General features: G+C 42.0%; 1 protein-coding gene across 7 annotated transcripts in view; it reads left to right on the forward strand.

The window, feature by feature from the left end:
- usp36 (ubiquitin specific peptidase 36) overlaps positions 1 to 18,509 on the forward strand; it is a 94,388-nt gene that overhangs the window by 31,332 nt on the left and 44,547 nt on the right. For 6 of the 7 annotated variants that reach the window (XR_011587312.1, XM_070857770.1, XM_070857769.1 and 3 more), the window contains 2 exons: positions 7,051 to 7,312; positions 8,511 to 8,729. Coding sequence is in view for 6 of the 7 variants with exons in the window: in XM_070857770.1 (XP_070713871.1) it covers positions 7,060 to 7,312; positions 8,511 to 8,729 (472 nt within the window). In the remaining variant the exon portion in view is untranslated. Of the gene's footprint in view, positions 1 to 6,162; positions 6,255 to 7,050; positions 7,313 to 8,510; positions 8,730 to 18,509 lie in introns of those variants that run through there. The other variant, XM_070857771.1, reaches the window with a different exon arrangement.

An 18,509-nucleotide genomic window follows, 5' to 3' on the forward strand; every position in this document is an offset into this window, starting at 1 on the left:
AATCAGGGGAAGTCATAACGGGGAACAAAGAAATAGTGGACCAATTGAACAAGTACTTTGGTTCGGTATTCACTGAGGAGGACACAAACAACCTTCCGGATATAAAAGGGGTCGGAGGGTCTAGTAAGGAGGAGGAACTGAGGGAAATCCTTATTAGTCGGGAAATTGTGTTGGGGAAATTGATGGGATTGAAGGCCGATAAGTCCCCAGGGCCTGATGGACTGCATCCCAGAGTACTTAAGGAGGTGGCCTTGGAAATAGTGGATGCATTGACAGTCATTTTCCAACATTCCATTGACTCTGGATCAGTTCCTATGGAGTGGAGGGTAGCCAATGTAACCCCACTTTTTAAAAAAGGAGGGAGAGAGAAAACAGGGAATTATAGACCGGTCAGCCTGACATCGGTAGTGGGTAAAATGATGGAATCAATTATTAAGGATGTCATAGCAGTGCATTTGGAAAGAGGTAATATGATAGGCCCAAGTCGGCATGGATTTGTGAAAGGGAAATCATGCTTGACAAATCTTCTGGAATTTTTTGAGGATGTTTCCAGTAGAGTGGACAAGGGAGAACCAGTTGATGTGGTATATTTGGACTTTCAGAAGGCTTTCGACAAGGTCCCACACAAGAGATTAATGTGCAAAGTTAAAGCACATGGGATTGGGGGTAGTGTGCTGACATGGATTGAGAACTGGTTGTCAGACAGGAAGCAAAGAGTAGGAGTAAATGGGGACTTTTCAGAATGGCAGGCAGTGACTAGTGGGGTACCGCAAGGTTCTGTGCTGGGGCCCCAGCTGTTTACACTGTACATTAATGATTTAGACGAGAGGATTAAATGTAGTATCTCCAAATTTGCGGATGACACTAAGTTGGGTGGCAGTGTGAGCTGCAAGGAGGATTCTATGAGGCTGCAGAGCGACTTGGATAGGTTAGGTGAGTGGGCAAATGCATGGCAGATGAAATATAATGTGGATAAATGTGAGGTTATCCACTTTGGTGGTAAAAACAGAGAGACAGACTATTATCTGAATGGTGACAGATTAGGAAAAGGGGAGGTGCAAAGAGACCTGGGTGTCATGGTACATCAGTCACTGAAGGTTGGCATGCAGGTACAGCAGGCGGTTAAGAAAGCAAATGGCATGTTGGCCTTCGTAGCAAGGGGATTTGAGTACAGGGGCAGGGAGGTGTTGCTACAATTGTACAGGGCCTTGGTGAGGCCACACCTGGAGTATTGTGTACAGTTTTGGTCTCCTAAGCTGAGGAAGGACATTCTTGCTATTGAGGGAGTGCAGCGAAGGTTCACCAGACTGATTCCCGGGATGGCGGGACTGACCTATCAAGAAAGACTGGATCAACTGGGCTTGTATTCACTGGAGTTCAGAAGAATGAGAGGGGACCTCATAGAAACGTTTAAAATTCTGACGGGGTTAGACAGGTTAGATGCAGGAAGAATGTTCCCAACGTTGGGGAAGTCCAGAACCAGGAGACACAGTCTAAGGATAATGGGGAAGCCATTTAGGACCGAGATGAGGAGGAATTTCTTCACCCAGAGAGTGGTGAACCTGTGGCATTCTCTACCACAGAAAGTTGTTGAGGCCAATTCACTAAATATATTCAAAAAGGAGTTGGATGAAGTCCTTACTACTAGGGGAATCAAGGGGTATGGTGAGAAAGCAGGAATGGGGTACTGAAGTTGCATGTTCAGCCATGAACTCATTGAATGGCGGTGCAGGCTAGAAGGGCCGAATGGCCTACTCCTGCACCTATTTTCTATGTTTCTATGTTTCTAAATGTTTAACAGCAAGGGAGGGGGCCGGATGGGTGGCATGAGTACTCTCACACATAGCAGGTTAGGCAGCAGGTTGATTTAAAGGGCCATGATGCATTTTCAGGACTTGCCCTCTTCCTCGCGTGCGGGCCCAGCTTGTGCTGTGCTGATTGCTTTTCTCCATGTACGACTCATCATAGCAGCTACCCTTTGTTCCAAGGTGTCAGTGGATGCAGATTGGGCGTGCCTCCTCCTGTCTGTGTTGTCTCCCTTTTGTTGTGGGCCAATTTCTTCTGCAAAGAGTAAAATATAACTTTTTACAGAGTGTCAGTCTGCAAGGTGGGACAGAGATAGCCAGGTTACAATTACGATTAAATTAAAAATGGGAAATATTACTTGCACTAACTACTTGACCAAGGTCATGCCATTTCTTTTTACACTGGCTTCCAGAACTCCTGGTATGCACCACTGCGCAGTAATCTTCTGCAACTTGGTTCCAGCGTTTCTTTTCTTTTGGTGGCACTTTTATGCGACCTCTGTTGCTGGTATCTAGCTCCTGCCATCTCTGCTCAATTACGTTGACTAATATCTCTACTTCCTCATGCAAGAAATTCTTTGTTCTTGGTGGACGTTGATCCATTGCAAAGTTGAATTGGCACTCTTATTTCTCAAAACACATAGTCCTTAATTTGCATGCACCAATGCAGCACCAGTTCTGCAAGTTTAGCAGTGAAAAGCTGAACTCACTGATTTCAGCAGGTGATTAATTCAACAGTGCTGCTAAAAGCACTCCCTCTCTCAAAAATATCTCAAAAATTAAATCACAAGCCTTTCCAGGGGTCCAAGAGACAAATCTTCAATTCCTCCAATCCCTTTAAAAATAGTCGAGTACCAATGTTTGTTTCACACTGCGCGTGCACGCACACGCTGGGTTGCCGGCACAACGTTGCCTCATTTGAATTTGACCCCCACTGCTTACAGAATCGGCGCGAGTGTCTTGCTCCGACCCCGCTGTGATGTGCGCGCCACGTCAAGCTGAGTTAGAGCTCCGAGGAGCCGGAGAATCTCGCAGTTTTTTTCCTGCGCACTTTTAGGCGCGAAGAACAGGGGTCCAGCTCTGTTGGGGCCATGATGTGGTCTAGAATTTTTTTGATTTAAAAAAAAAAAAATGTTCCTTCATAGCTACCTTGCAGTGAGGTGTACTCGGACATTCCTTCAGTCAGGGCCTTTTATATCTTGGAAGTATTTAGACTGAGTATTTGAAATTAATGTAAAATTGTTAATGAATGTAGTAATAAAATTGAAAATGGGTAAATATAGCAACATTTTACAAATGAGAAATTGTTACTTCTGAATTTGCTAAGATGCTAACCGTATTAGAAACTTCATTATTTTCCCACTTTCAAAGTTACCATATGCAAAGAAAACAACCCCAAAGGGTTTCTTTATTTTCCTTTCAGCCCATCCCGACCCGATAGTCTTCCATAAGTGATCACTTTTATGAATTTTATTATGGCTTGAAAACTGCATACTGTTTTTGGTCTCCTTATTTAAGGAGGGGTATACTTGCATTGAAGGCAGTTCAGAGAAGGTTCACGAGGTTAATTCCTGAGATGAAGGGGTTTTCTTATGAAGAAAGGTTGAGCAGGTTGGGCCTATGCTCTCTCTGGCATTTAGAACAATGAGAGGTGATCTTACTGAAACAAGATTCTGAGGGGGCTTGCTTGATAAGGTAGATGCAGAGAGGATGTTTCCCTTCGTTTGGGAATCTAGAACTAGGGAGCATAGTTTCAGAATAAGGGGTTGCCCATTTAAAATGGAAATGAGATGGAATTTCTTCTGAGGGTCATGAATCTTTGGAATTCTCTGCCCCAGAGAGCTGTGGAGGCTGGGTCATTGAATATATTTAAGGTGGAGTTGGACAGATTTTTGACCGATAAGGGAGTCATAGAAACATAGAAAATGCAGGAGTAGGCCATTCGGCCCTTCGAGCCTGCACCACCATTCAATAAGATCATGGCTGATCATTCCCTCAGCACCCCTTTCCTGCTTTCTCTCTATACCCCTTGATCCCTTTAGCCGTAAGGGCCATATCTAACTCCTTCTTGAATAAATCTAACAAACTGGCATCAACAATTCTCTGCGGTACAGAATTCCACAGGTTCACAATTCTGAGTGAAGAAGTTTCTCCTCATCTCGGTCCTAAATGGCTTACCCCTTATCCTTAGACTGTGACCCCTAGTTCTGGACTTCCCCAATATCGGGAACATTCCTCCTGCATCTAACCTGTCCAGTCCCGTCAGGATTTTATATGTTTCTGAGATCCCCTCTCATCCTTCTAAACTCCAATGAATACAGGCCCAGTCGATCCAGTCTCCTCATATGTCAGTCCTGCCATCCCGGGAATCAGTCTGGTGAACCTTCGCTACACTCCCTCAATAGCAAGAACGTCCTTCCTCCGATTGGGAGTCGAGGGATATGGGAACGGGCAGAGAAATGGAGTTAAGGCCAAGATCAGCCAGGATATTGAATGGAGCAGGCTGCTCCTATTATGTTCTTGTGATGTGTTTTCAAGTTGGTAATGTGTCCAAATGAATTTGCCGTCCCTTTCTGATTTGTAAATTACTTCATCTCTCTCCAACATTTTCTCCATGTTGAGAGCCCACACACGTAGTGATTCCTAAAATACTTACACTTGGGTTTAATCTAGATGCTTCACTGTGAAATCTGGAATGATTGGGTGGGGGTGGGGGGGGCGGGGAGGGTCTCAAACCTGCCAATCAATGTGAAAGTTTTCATACTGACCCTGCCCTCTGCAAAAGAATCTTCAAGTTGGGTCTGATGGTCATTATAGCTGCTTTTAATAAGCATGCACTATGCTAAATCTCCTGGAATTGTTTTAAAAAGGACTGCTTGCCCTTGTGGCAGGTGTTGTACTAACCTGTTACTGCAAAGGTAAGCTACATTTTGTAAGTGCCCTCTTTAAAGATTGTATTAAAAGAAAAAAATTCTCTTCCACTTTTCAGCCCTTGCTTGCGTGGGTCGAGCACAGAAGAGGTTACCAAATGTAATATTTTGTACTTTTTTTATTTTGTTGCCATCATTTGCGCACACCCTTTCTTGCATTAGCTTATCGTTTCTTGCTTTCTGTTTGCAAAAAAATGTGCTGTTTATCTCAATGAAACTAACTTGTGGTTTCCTGCTATCTAATTTAATTTCATAAAGTTGCAAGCTTTCTAAATTGATGGCAGACTTTTGTAAAAAATCTGCACGTGGACAAACTGGCGGGTGATAAGTGGTGGAATTTGAAGTAATCGCAGTGAGGCAGGGAATTTGCAATCCAGGTACATTTAGATCCTCAGCTGCACCATCATCAATCTTTAAAAGCACTGTTATATTTCTGTCGCTATTTAACCAGGACAGGAAACCGTGCGAAAAGCCCAATTTTTTTTTTGGTGCATGGCGGGGTTACGTGAGGTGGTGGTGGGGAGGGAGAGAAGTGGTGGGCTGAGAAGGAAAAGAAAAATAAACGCACATAAAAATGCAAGAAAATCAGGAAAGGAAAGGAATATTTAGGTGTGGGGAGGAGAATATTTGCATTCTATCAAATGCTACTGTCACTGTGGCACACTAAAATGTAAATAAACACCATGCTACAGTGGACCACATAGCCATATGTTTGTGTGTGATAGGGAAAGGAACATAATGTGCTTGCACTTTGTACCAAACAGCTGAAGTAAGCAGTTTTTTGATGGATTGCAGAGTTCCTCCTATGTTTGTATGATCAAACTTCAGCTTCAGAAAGCAATCTCTATCGAACCAGGGTCTTACTTATTTTCAGTAGTCTTTTCATAGTCAATGAAATGGCTAAATCAAATATTAGTATGTTTGTATATGGTGCACTAGTCTGATGGGGAAAGATAAAACAGTCCACCCTACTGATGTATGCATCATAATTACCTTTTGTTCCCATTGATGAGTGTGCTGAATTTGGCCCACATTCCAGAAGTGAAGGAACAAATTAATTATGCTGTAAAATTAATTATATTATACTAGCTAATTTCCAGTCATTTTTCCTGCTTAAAATGACTGTGTAATTTTTACTTTGCTGTAGGACTCGGTACTGAGGTTTATTTAATGATGTGATGGAAGTGCTTTGGAGTCTTAAGTGGAAAAATGATGAGATGAAGTGTCTGTGTATGGTAATTGGTCAGACCTGATCTCGAATACTTCCAGTGCTGCTGTTGTGTATGTTTAAGTAAAAACATTTTGAATCCCTCTAGTAAGAGTTAATTCTACAAAAAATAAGAATTGCAGTTGTGCAAGACATTTTAGTTAATTATCTGTATCTAGCCAAATTTGACGAGAGAATCAAACATGGCTATTGTCAACATAACTGCTACCTCTACATACACTGCTGTCAGTGACACTTTAAAAGCAATGGAACAGCTGTGTGTTTAGATCCTAGGTTTTCCTGACCTAGAAGGTAAAATATCTCCTGCATGCTGTGCAGGTACGAAAGATTCAAGGTTTAAGTTTTGTTAAATGGAGTTAGATTTTATCGTTTTAAATACCAAAGCGCAGCTTGATTTAGAATGTGGTGTGTTGTTGTAGAAGTGATGTGGAATGTTTGTTATTTATAAGGACTTGGAACATTTTGTTTCTCAACTGATTCCATAATTCTCTTTGACAAAGGGGGAGCCCTGGGAAGATACTGCAGAGCAATTCTTTATTCAAAATTAAAACGCCATCTAAAAGTGCCATTGTCTGTAGCAGGGCAGTGAATGTTTCCATCTTGTGGCGCTGTGGGGAAAATGTATGGCCACAGTTGTAATGACTATTTGGTAAAAGACGATCCGATAGAACTCTTTGCTTTAAGTTGGCTAATATAATTGCGACCATGCGCTCTAGTGCTCACCTTGGCAAAGATCTTTGTATTTCGCAAGTGCCCTGATTCTGGAGCTTGGAATACATTGCAAAGTAGGGCTGTAGTTTCAGTGAAAGATCCTTCCAGAGAAGAATATTGCATGTTCAAATTGGGGAGGGGGGGGGAAAGTAATAGTTAGCAGTCCATGTAGTAAAAAGAAAATATTAAACGTTGTATCCTAGCTCAACTAAAATTTTTAGTCAATTTATATCTGTTCAGTACAATATGTGATGGCTTTGGTTTAACATGGAGCTGTTGTTGATGCAAAGAAACAAGGTTAAGTCAACCTTGTATTGATTAGTTCACCGTGCTGCTGGTGGGAGATGATTTAGCTCATTATCCTTTTGTCTTTCAGTTATGCACCATGCCTATAGTAGACAAGTTGAAAGAAGCCCTGAAGCCTGGACGGAAAGATTCGACTGACGAAGGTGACCTCAACAAGCTGCTAGCAGCTTCAGCAAAAAAGGTTCTTCTTCAGAAAATTGAATTTGAGCCGGCCAGCAAGAGCTTTTCCTATCAGCTGGAAACTCTGAAGAGTAAATATGTCATTTTGAATCCGAAAACCGAAGGGGCAGCTGGCCAGAAAAATGCTTGTTGCACCCCAACAAAAAAACAAGGTACAGACTTCCATCCGCCGTGAATACCATTTTATTGCAGCGCGCAGCCTGAGGTTCAGTGAATGTAGAGGCTGTGGTGGTATTGGGAGCACTACCATGGCTTCACATACCTGTGAAACTGTTCTGAGCTGGTGACTTTAGCATTTGTAAATACAACTTTCTATCGCCTTACAATGCCCAGGTTCCAGAACTGCCTGCATGGCAGACCCTGAAAATATGGAACTCGTTACTGCAAGGAGCAGTTGAGGCGATTAGTATAGATGCATTTAAGGGGAGCTAGATAAGCCCATAAGGGAGAAAGGAATAGAAGGCTATGCTGATGGGTTTAGATGACAAAGGATGGGAGGAGGCTTGTGTGGAGCATAAAGACCGTCATGCATCTGTTGGGCGGAGTGGCCTGTTTCTGTGCTGTAAATACCATGTAATGATTGATTTTAATTGCGCTAATAACGAAGATTTATATTTCCCCAGTGGGCAACAGATAATGGCTAAATTCTATAAGAAAGGACAGATAATGGATTTTCAATTCATTATCTGGCACATTGTTGTGAATGGACAGTGTTATTTCTGCAATTGTGATCTCTATTGTATTAATATTTAAAACGCTACGGTAGTAGATGCTAAACTTGTCAAGCAAATCAGAAGGTTTACACATTGGTCTTTTTACAATCTGTCAAAATTTGCTGTGGTCAATGCCATCAACCAACATTCACGTCCCTTGTATGAATTTAGTGAAGGATAACTACACTTTCTTTATCTTGCGACAGAAAGATCAGATATCGTAAATTTTTGTGATATTTACCTGAGATTTTGAAGCCTCTTCGAGATGCTGATGGAACAGGAAAAGTCTGGATATGAGTTTTAGTTTTATATTTAAAGCATGATTTCTCAGAGCAGAAAGTGTCCATGTTGAAAGATTAGCTCGCTAGTTCTTGTACAAGAAGTGCTTTAAGCATTGATGCTTCTTACAATAAAGCTGTCGCCTAAATATTTAAATATTCCTACAGCTGTAAATTGGTTATCGCGCTGTTTTTATGAAGCTGCCTTATCACTGTTACCTGGTCTGTCTGCCTTCAAATACTTTTCTGCAGATGTAGAACTAAAGCTGATGTAACTGAAAAGCAAGCATTTTGGCATTTATACAGTTGAATTTTCACCCCTTCCTTGTATCCAAACTACTTCATGTTTTTCTTTTTAGTTTATGAAACCAGTGGCATTCCAAATGATGGCATCCCGGCCCCTCAGAAAGTGCTATTTCCTGTGGAAAAGTTGTCCATGAAATGGGTGCGTGTGTACAGAGTCGGAGCTGGACTCCACAACCTGGGAAACACATGTTTCTTGAACTCCACTATACAGTGCTTGACCTATACACCACCGCTGGCCAATTATCTTCTCTCAAAAGAGCACAGTAAGACATGTAAGTTCTTTGCTGCAGTATCTGGAATCTTTGAAATCAAATACATTGTGTGATTCTGGTAATCATTGACTTTGAAATTGGTTAAAAGTAACACACTGTTACATTTAGGGTCTGTTTATCCCACTGGCTCAGAAGCAGTGTTCTGATTGTAATTGATACATGCAGGCTTTGTTTTGAGACTACGCCATTCGATTTGATCCCAGACCTGGAGTGAAGATATAAAAGGCCTGTGGAAATCCAGAAAGTGTATTTTACCAAGTCTCTGGTACTGAGACTATTTCTGACCTGAAGCAGAAAACATGACACTGTATTTGGAGTGCTGGGGGGTTGGGGGGGGCTTGGAAGGTACTCGGCTGGATTCCTGAGTAGACAGGAAGGCTGCCTGATGAAGGGCGATGTCTCGAACCAGCTCAGGAAGCTTGGGAGCAGGTTGGTCACATGCCCTGTCAGCTGCAGGTGATGTGTTGGCCTTTGGAGACCTGAAGGGGATGGAAATAACAGCCTCAATTTAATTATAAAGCATGCTGCTTCATAGAAGCTGATGAAGATAAGGTGCAAGCTTTGTATTTTAAGTTAATTGTGAGTACACAGATTGTTTGTCCTAATTGAAGCAGATGCTCACATCATTGCAGGAGAGAACAATTGTAAAATTACACTTTGGGGAGAAGAGAGATTCCAAGTGCACTTTCAGTGAGTGTCTGCTTCTCCTTTCAATAGCTGTGACTATGGACCATTTTTCATTTTACCAACCTGAATTTTTTTCTACTTAACACTGTTGAACCACTCAAATTGTCAAATTATTTTGTGTTGAGATCTCAGTTGTCATCTTTCGAATTGTTTTTTGGTAGCTGTGGGAACTTTGAATTTGAGCATGAAATCCCCGTGCCTCTTGTAAAATGTGCAGTGTTGCTATTAGTGACTGGGAGAAGTAAAGATGGAGGCGGGAACAAAGTTTGATCGAGTTTGTATGTTTTGTGCTGCAGTTCCCTGCGTGTGTTATTCTTTGCAGTTGTGAATAGAATTCAGTATCTTTTAATTTTTGTTTATAGAAATTAATACTTCATTTATACTGGCAAATTGGTGTTTGGATTGACTAATCCCAGTAAGTTTGCCCTCTATTCCACTTCATCCTTCAACAACACCACAACTTTCGTAGATTGAAAATGACACTGACTCAGTGGTACAATTCAGTAAACTTTAGGCAATGCCACACTGGCCCAACACATCCACTCCAGAGCGATGGGATAAATGATTCTACTTTCTATTGGGGACCTATAATTTTGGCAGAGTGAAGCTAGTTCCTTGCGGTTGTCAATCCCACTACTAAACTGCTAACAGAATCATAGTCTCATGCAGAATTCACGCGATGGCGGTGGGTTGGGGATTAAATAAAATAAATACACTGTTACATTTTATAATGAGATTAAGCCACGTTGTTGGGACATAATGCCTTACTCCAGGCCTATGATTGCCTAATGTGCTCTGTTCCCCACGCTGACATCTTTCACCTTGATGAGCACAAAATCATCATAAATTGCACTATTTTAAAATATAAATTGATGCTGGTTTCATTCCCAGGCAAGACCACTTGCTTTCACTTGAATGCTAAGGTCGCTCTGACATCAAGGTGCAGCCAAGGTCTACACTTCTGGACTGTGCATATATGCTAAAACATCAAATGCCTGTTGTGACTTCTCTACTGGGTGCAATACAGATGAGCCATAACTAAATTGAAAGGAATTGATTTTTTTTTCCTCTCGTCCTGTTTTTATTTAACCGCATTGTAATTAGACCTGTGTGTGTTGTGTTAAACTTAAAAATATTTCAAAGTAAATGTGTTATATTCCTATAGATTTATGGCCTAGATACAGGAAGACATTTCTTCTGTTAACCTTCCTGCAGCTATGGCTTTTTTGCCGACTTGAATTCACATAACCTTGGTGTGGGCAGACAGTAAATCACTGCACTTTTTGCAGTGCTCATCATTGGAAGCTGGCACAGTTCTGTTCTGGGTTCTGCTTGTCGGAGAAGTGTAGCACAAGCAGATTGATGCAGCATGCAGAACTTGTCCTGAGGCAGTACGTGGGTTTGGCAACAACAGGAGCTTTAAAAAAAAAAATACCGTTGCAGTCTTCTGTGACTGTAAACCATGTGACTGGCCATTCCCAGTGCCCTAATTTAAGAAGTTGTGATATTGGAATGCAACTGGAGGCTATAAAATAGAAGTATATTACAAAAATCTGCATACTGATTGCATTAAAAGTTCTGAAATCAATGGAAATTCCCAGCATTTGATGTCATTATAAATTAATTGTTCCTTTTTATATATTTAGATAAAGAAAGTGACAATACAGCATGGCATAATAACCATGCAGACCTCATTTTGTCCACTACCAATCTTGAGGAAGCTGTTGGGCACTAGGGAGGTATCAGTAGATTGGAAACAGACTAACATCGTGGCCATATTCAAAACTGGCAACAAAATTGACACATACGACAGACCCATTAGTCGTCATCCAATTCAGCTTAAAATAATGACCTTGATCATCGGGCATAAACTTGAAGGTTATCTGTCCAGTAAGCAGCAGTCAAGGCAAAGATCTTGCCTGTCCAACCTCTTCAACTTGGAGGAAGTGACGGCCCGAGTGGACTGTGGAAAGCGCAGTGAGTGCAATGATGTGCTGTACCTATACTTCCAAAAAGCTAATCACAATGTTCGATGCAAGAGAGTTTCAAACTCAAAACAGTGGGGATTTAGGATAAATCTTGGCAATGGATAAAAACTGACAGATAGGAAACGATGAATACTGGTCAGGAGTTTGACGGGGAGGGGCGGGAGGTCTCTGAGCTTGGTGCTGAGAGCACTACTGTTTCCAATTGAACTACATGACCTGGCTTCAGCATCGCAATAGAAAGTGGTCACATTTGCAGAACTAGGAGGGGCAGTAAAATTATCGGAGACAGCTCAAAAGTTACAGAATGAACTGGACAAAATAAGTAAGTGCGCAGAAAAACAGGATGAGATTTATTGCAGACACGTGTAAAGTACTGCACATACAAGAGAAAAATAGATGTGCCTTCTCCATGAATGGTGTTGAAATAGCAAAGGATGAAGCTGAAAGGGACCCAAGTGTTTTCGGGGCAGTTTTCTGGCAAAAGACGTTTTAGAGCTGACAAGGAATAAGGCCATACTAGATTAGTGCTGAGTAATGAGCCAGAATTAGTTAATAATTTGACCAAGGGAACATCTTGCAAATCGTGACCATGATATGGTTAAGTTTTATATTGGGTTTGAGAGGGAGAAGCAAGAGACACAAACCAACATTTTACATTTTAATTAAGCAAACTTCGAAAGGATGAGAAATGAATTGACCACAGTAAGTTGGGCTGAGTTGTTAATGGGTAAACCTACAGACAGTGGGAGATATTCCAAGAAGATTTTGGTACAAGGCAAAAGCTCTACTTGTGCAGTTAAGCAACCATGGTCAACACGAGGTAAGGGACAGTGTCGGGCCAAAGGAACAGGCTTGCACAAGTGCAAGGAAACGTTGAAATCCAGCAGACTGGGAGAGCTATAAAAATAACAAAAAACAGAAAATAATGAGGTGCAAAAAGGAGTACAAAAAATACTTGCAAGAATATCAAATATATTGAGAGAAGGAATAGTAAAGGGGATTGTGGGTCCATTAGAGAGATACAGGTGTTGTACTAATGGGTAGTAAGTAAATGCAGACCCGTATTCAAAGAAACGGGTGGGGAAATTGCAGATGCATTAGTCACAATTTTCAAACCCCTCTAGATTTGGGGATTTGGACCATTGATTGGAAAATTGCAAATGTCACTCCATTATTTAAGAAAGGAAGGAGGGAGAAACCAGGAAACTACAGAGCTGTGCGGAAGTTACTGCAATCTATCATCAGGGACAGACTCGGAACCTGAATAAGAATGAGCTGATCAGTGTCAACATGGATTTGTGAAGGGTTGGTCATGTATGACTAATCTATTTGAATTTTTTGAGGAGGTCACTAGCATGATGGATATGGGAGTCTCTAAGGATGTTGTGTGTATATATGTGCTTCCTGAAGACATTTGATAAGGTTCAGCACAGGAGATTATTAGCAAAGATAGGCGCTCATGGAATTGGAGGTAACCTTGTGGCATGGTTTGATAATTGATTGGGAAGTAGGAGATGGGGAGTAGGGATAAAGGGAATGAATGACAAAAAGTGTTCCCCAGGGATTTGTACTGGGGTCTCAGTATAGATCAATGACTTGGATGAAGGAATAGGGAGTCATACATCAAAGTTTGCAGATGACATTAAATTAGGAGGCACAGTAAGTTGTGAAGATGGGAGCGGGAAGTTACAAAGGAACAATACAGATTGTGAGTGGGCCAAATTGTGGCAAGTGGAGTTCAATGTGGGGAAGTGCGAGATCATCCACTTTGGATCCAAGACAGACAAGTCAGAATTATTGCCAAGAGACTAGCAGCTGTGGAAAAGCAAAGGAGTTTTAAGTGTCTAGGTGCACAAATCATGAAAAGCTAATGACAGGAACAAAATGTAATCAATAAGGCTAATAGAATGTTGGCTGGAATACAAATGGGAGAAAGTTATGCTCCAGTTGTACAGAGCCTTGCTCGGATCCCATCTGGAGTTCAGTTTTGGGCACCACACCGTAGGCAGGATATATTGGCTTTGGGGAGGGTACAGTGCAGATTCTCAAAAATGATATCTGGGTTTAAAAGGTAAAATTATGAAGATAGGTTGCATAAAGGTAGCTTGTATTCTCGCGTTCAGAAGATTAAGGGGCGCTCTAATTGATGGGCTTATAATAAAGAATTTGATCAAGTAGATATGTAGAGAAGCTCCAACCTCCAGAGTGATCCCACCACCAATCACATCTTACCCCCTTACCCTCTCAGCATTCCGAAGGGACCGCTCCATCCCTAGTCCATTCTGCAGTCACCCCCTCCCCTTCCCACGGCACCTTCCTGTGCAAGTACAGGAGATGCAACACCTGCCCTTTTACCTTCTCCCTTCCCACTATCCAGGGCCCTAAATACTCCTTCCAGGTGAAACAGCGATTTACTTGTACTACTTTCAATTTAGTATACTGTATTCGCTGCTCACGATGTGATGATCTCTACATTGGGGAGACTGCTTTGCTGCACACTTCCGTTCAGTTTGTAAGTGCAACCCTGAGCTTCCGATCGCCTGTCACTTTAATTCTCCGCTCCACTCCCACTCTGATATCTCCGTCCGTGGACTCCGCCACTGTTCCAATGAAGCTCAACGCAAGCTCAAGGAACAGCACCTCATCTTTTCGTTTTGGCACTTTACAGCCTTTCGGACTCAACATCGAGTTGAACAATTTCATAACCTCTAGCCATCTTTGGCTCCCTCCCCCCGCCCCATCTGATGGTTTTTTTTCTTTCTCTTTTTTTCTCTGTCTAAAATGGCAGCTGGTCATTACTATGCCATTCACACTCTATCCAGCTTAACCTTTTTTTAAACTTCAGTCATTACCATTTCAATTCAGCCCATCATCCCTTTTTTGAGTCTCTCATTTCTCCTGCTTTCCACCCTATCACAGACCTTCCCTTTTGCTCTTTCTTTCTTTCCCCCTTTCAGTGCTTAAGAATGTGCTCTTTTCGAACATTCAGCAGTTCTGACGAAGGGTCTTGGACCTGAAACGTTAACTCTGTTTTTCTCTCCGCAGATGCCGCCTGACCCACTGAGATTTCCAGCATTCTCTGTTTTTATTTCAGATTCCAGCATCCGCAGTATTTTGCTTTTGTATATAGAGAAGCTGTTTCCTCTAGTGGGGGAATCCAGAACAAGGGGGCACAATATTTAAAATTCGAGCTAGGCCATTCAGGGGTGAAGTTTGGAAGCATTTTTTCACACACAGGGTAGTGGAAAAAAGGCGAGAGAATTGCTGGTTCAATTGAAATTTTCCAAGATTGAAATCGACAGATTTTTATTAGGTAAGGCGGGCAAATGGAGGTGAGTTACAGATCAACCATCTTCTAGTTCTTTTGTTCCCTGTATATTTGACCTGATGCTAAACGTATCCAACCAATGCAGAGCAGCAATAATCAAAGCCAGTAGTATATGAAACACACATCCAAAAGTGTAGAATATAAAGTTAGGAGAGGTAATGATCGAACTTTATAGTGCTCTGATTACACTTGCATCCAGTTCTGGTCACCAACAGACAAGGGAGGCATTGCAGGGAAATGCCATGAGGCTGACTCCCTCTTGACAGGGGTCTGAGTTATGAGGAATGACTGGAGAAAGTTGGGCTTTACATAACAAGAAATAGGAGCAGGAGTAGACCATTTGGCCGGTCTATCCTGTTCCACCATTCAATAAGATCAATGATTTCCAAAAGGCATTCAATAAGGTGCCGCATAAAAGGTTACTGCACAAGATAAGAGCACATGGTGTTGGGTGCAATATATTGGCATGGATAGAGGATTGTTTTCTGTTCGTTAGCCAGAGATTCGGGTTAAATGGGTCATTTTCAGTTGGCAAACTGTTAACCAGTGAAGTGCCACAGGATCAGTGCTGGGCCTGAACTATTTACAATCTATATTAATAACTTGGATGAAAGGACAGAGTGTATTGTAGCCAAATTTGCTGATGATACAAAGATAGGTGGGAAAGCAAGTTGTGAGGAGGACACAGTCTGCAAAGAGATATAGGTAGGTTAAGTGAGTGGGCAAAAATTTGGCAGATGGAGTGTGGGAAAATGTGAGGTTATCCACTTCAGTAGGAAGAATAGAAAAGCAAAATATTTAAATAGAAAGAGACGACAGAATACCGCGGTAGAGGGGGATCTGGGTATCCTATATGAAACACAAAATGTTAGTGTGTAGGTACAGCAAGTAATCAGGAAGACAAATGGACTGTTTGCCTTTGTTGCAAAGGGGATGGAGTATAAAAGCAGGGAAATCCTGTTACAACTGTACATGGTATTGGTGAGGCCACACCTCGAGTACTGCCTACAGTTTTGGCCTCCTTATTTAAGGAGGGGATATACTTGCATTGGAGGCAGTTCAGAGAAGGTTCACTAGGTTGATTCCTGTGGTGAAAGGGTTGTCTTATGAGGAATAGTTCAGCATGTTGGGCCTGTACTCATATTGGAGTTCAGAAGAATGAGAGGTGATCTTATTGAAACATGTAAGATTCTGAGGGGGCTTGACCAGGGAGATGCTGAGAAGATGTTCCCCTCGTTGGGGAATCTAGAACTAGGAGTCATAATTTCAGAATAAGGGATCGCACATTTAAGACCGAGATGATGAGGTATTTCTTCTCTTGGGGTCATCAATCTTTGGAATTCTGTCCCAGAAATATATGGAAACTGAGATAGACAGATTCTTGAACTATAGGGGAGTCGAGGATTATTGGGAACAGACAAGAAAGTGGAGTTAAAGCCAAGATCAGATCAGCCATGATCTTATTGAATGGCGGAGCAGGCTCGAGTGAGAGTATGGCCTACTCCTCCTATTTCTTTTCTTATTATGGCTGATCTATTGCCTCAATTCTACTTGCCTGCACTATCCCCATTTCTCTTGATTCCCTTAATATCCAAAAATCTCATCAATCTCTGACTTGAATATACTCAACAACTGAGCTTCCACAGCCTTCTAGGATAGAGAATTCCAAAAATTCACCACCCTCAGTGAAGAAATTTCTCCTCATCTCAGTCCTAAATGGCCGACCCCTTATTCTGAGACTGTGACCCCTAGTTCTAGACTCCCCAGCCAGAGAAAACATCCTCCCTGCATCTACCCTGTCAAGTCCTGTAAGAATTGTGTGTGTTTCAATGATATCACCTCTCATTCTTCTAGAGAATCTAGGCCGAGTCTACTCCATATCTTCATGTAGGACAATCCCCTCATCCCAGGAATCAGTATGATAAACCTTCATGACACTCTCTCGATGGCATGTATATCCTTCCTTGGGTAAGGAGACCAAAACTGTACACAATACTTCAGGTGTGGTTTCACTAGGGCCCTATATAATTGCAGTAAGACATCCTTGCTCTTTTATAGTCAAATCCTCGTAATAAAGGCCAACATACCATTTGCTTTCTAATTGCTTGCTGTACCTGCATGTTAACTTTCAGTGATTTGTGTCCAAGGACACCCAGGTCCCTCTGAACACCAACATTTCCCAATCTCTCATCGTTTGAAAAATACTCTCCTTTTTTTCTACCAAAGTGGATAACTTCACATTTCTCATTATATTCCATTTGCCATGTTCTTACCCACTCATTTAGCCAGTCGATATCCCCTTGAAGTCTCTTTGCCTCCTTCTCACAACTTACATTCCCACCTAGCTGTATCATCAGCAAACTTGGATATATTACATTTGGTCCCCACATCCAAATGATTGATATAGATTGTGAATCTGAGGCCCAAGCACCAATTCTTGCAGTACCCCACTAGCTACAGCCTGCCAACCCGAAAATGACCCGTTTATTCCTACTCTGTTTTCTGTCCGTTAACCAATCATCAATCCATGCCAGTACATTGCCCCCAATCTCATGAGCCCTAATTTTGTTTAATAACCTCTTGTTTAATAACAGCCAGAGTACTGTGTGCAGTTCTGGTCACCACATTACAGGAAAGATATGATTGCACTCGAGAGGGTACAGAGGAGATTTCCGAGGATGTTGCCTGGACTGGAGAATTTTAGCTATGAGGAAAGATTGGATAAGCTGGGTTTGTTTTCTTTGGAACAGAGGAGGCTGAGGGGAGACCTTATTGAAGTGTATAAAATTGAGTGGCCTAGATGGACCTATTTCCCTTAGCAAAGGGGTCAGCAACCAGGGGGCACAATTTTAAAGTAATTGGTAGGAGGTTTAGAGGGGATTTGAGGGGAAATTTTTTCACCCAGAGGGTGGTGGGGGGTATAGAACTCACTGCAGAACCCCTCACCACATTTTAAAATTGCTTGGATGTGCACTTTAAGTGCCGTAACCTATAAGGATACAGACCAGGAGCTGGAAAGTGGGATTAGGCTGGATAGCTCTTTGTCAGCCATCGCGGATGTGATGGACCAAAACATGCTCCTTCCGTGCTGTAAATTTCTATGATTCTATGTGTGGCACCTTATTGAATGCCTTCTGAAAATCCACATCAGGCTGCTTGTCTGACATGAAGTCTTAGACAAATTACAATTTCTTTCAGCTGAACATTGAGAAGACTGATGCTGTTTTTGGCATATACTCTGAACTTTGATGCCTTGTGTCTGATAGTCATCAACAACGTCAAATTTGTATTTATACAGTGCCTTTAACGCAGTAAAACTTCCCAAGGAACTTCACAAGAAACAAACTTTGACACCGAGCCACATAAAGATATTGGGACCGATGGGAGGTCAGTTTTAAGGAGTGTCTTGAAGGAGATAGCAATGCGGAGAGGTTTGGCGAGGGAATTCCAGAGTTTAGGGCATAGCTGACAATGGAGTTACTAGCTTTCTTGGGTTGAACAAAACTGTAACCTGGTATGTTCAATCCTGTGCTGAGCTTCACACCCTGCATCTTCACCATTACCCAAATCTGTTTATTTCCACTTCCAATGTTGCTCATCTATGCTTCTGCCTCAGCCCCTTCCCCCGGCTGCTGAAATCCTCAGACATGCTTTTGTCACCTCCAAACTCAATTAATCCAATGCTCTCATTACTGGTTGGCTCATCGTCCATTCGCAGAGACTCCAACTTATCCAAAATGCAGCTTCCTGCATCCTGTTCCCCACAGTACTGCGATT

Source organism: Pristiophorus japonicus, chromosome 16 (assembly GCF_044704955.1).
Source record: "Pristiophorus japonicus isolate sPriJap1 chromosome 16, sPriJap1.hap1, whole genome shotgun sequence".
Taxonomy (NCBI): Eukaryota; Metazoa; Chordata; class Chondrichthyes; family Pristiophoridae; genus Pristiophorus; species Pristiophorus japonicus.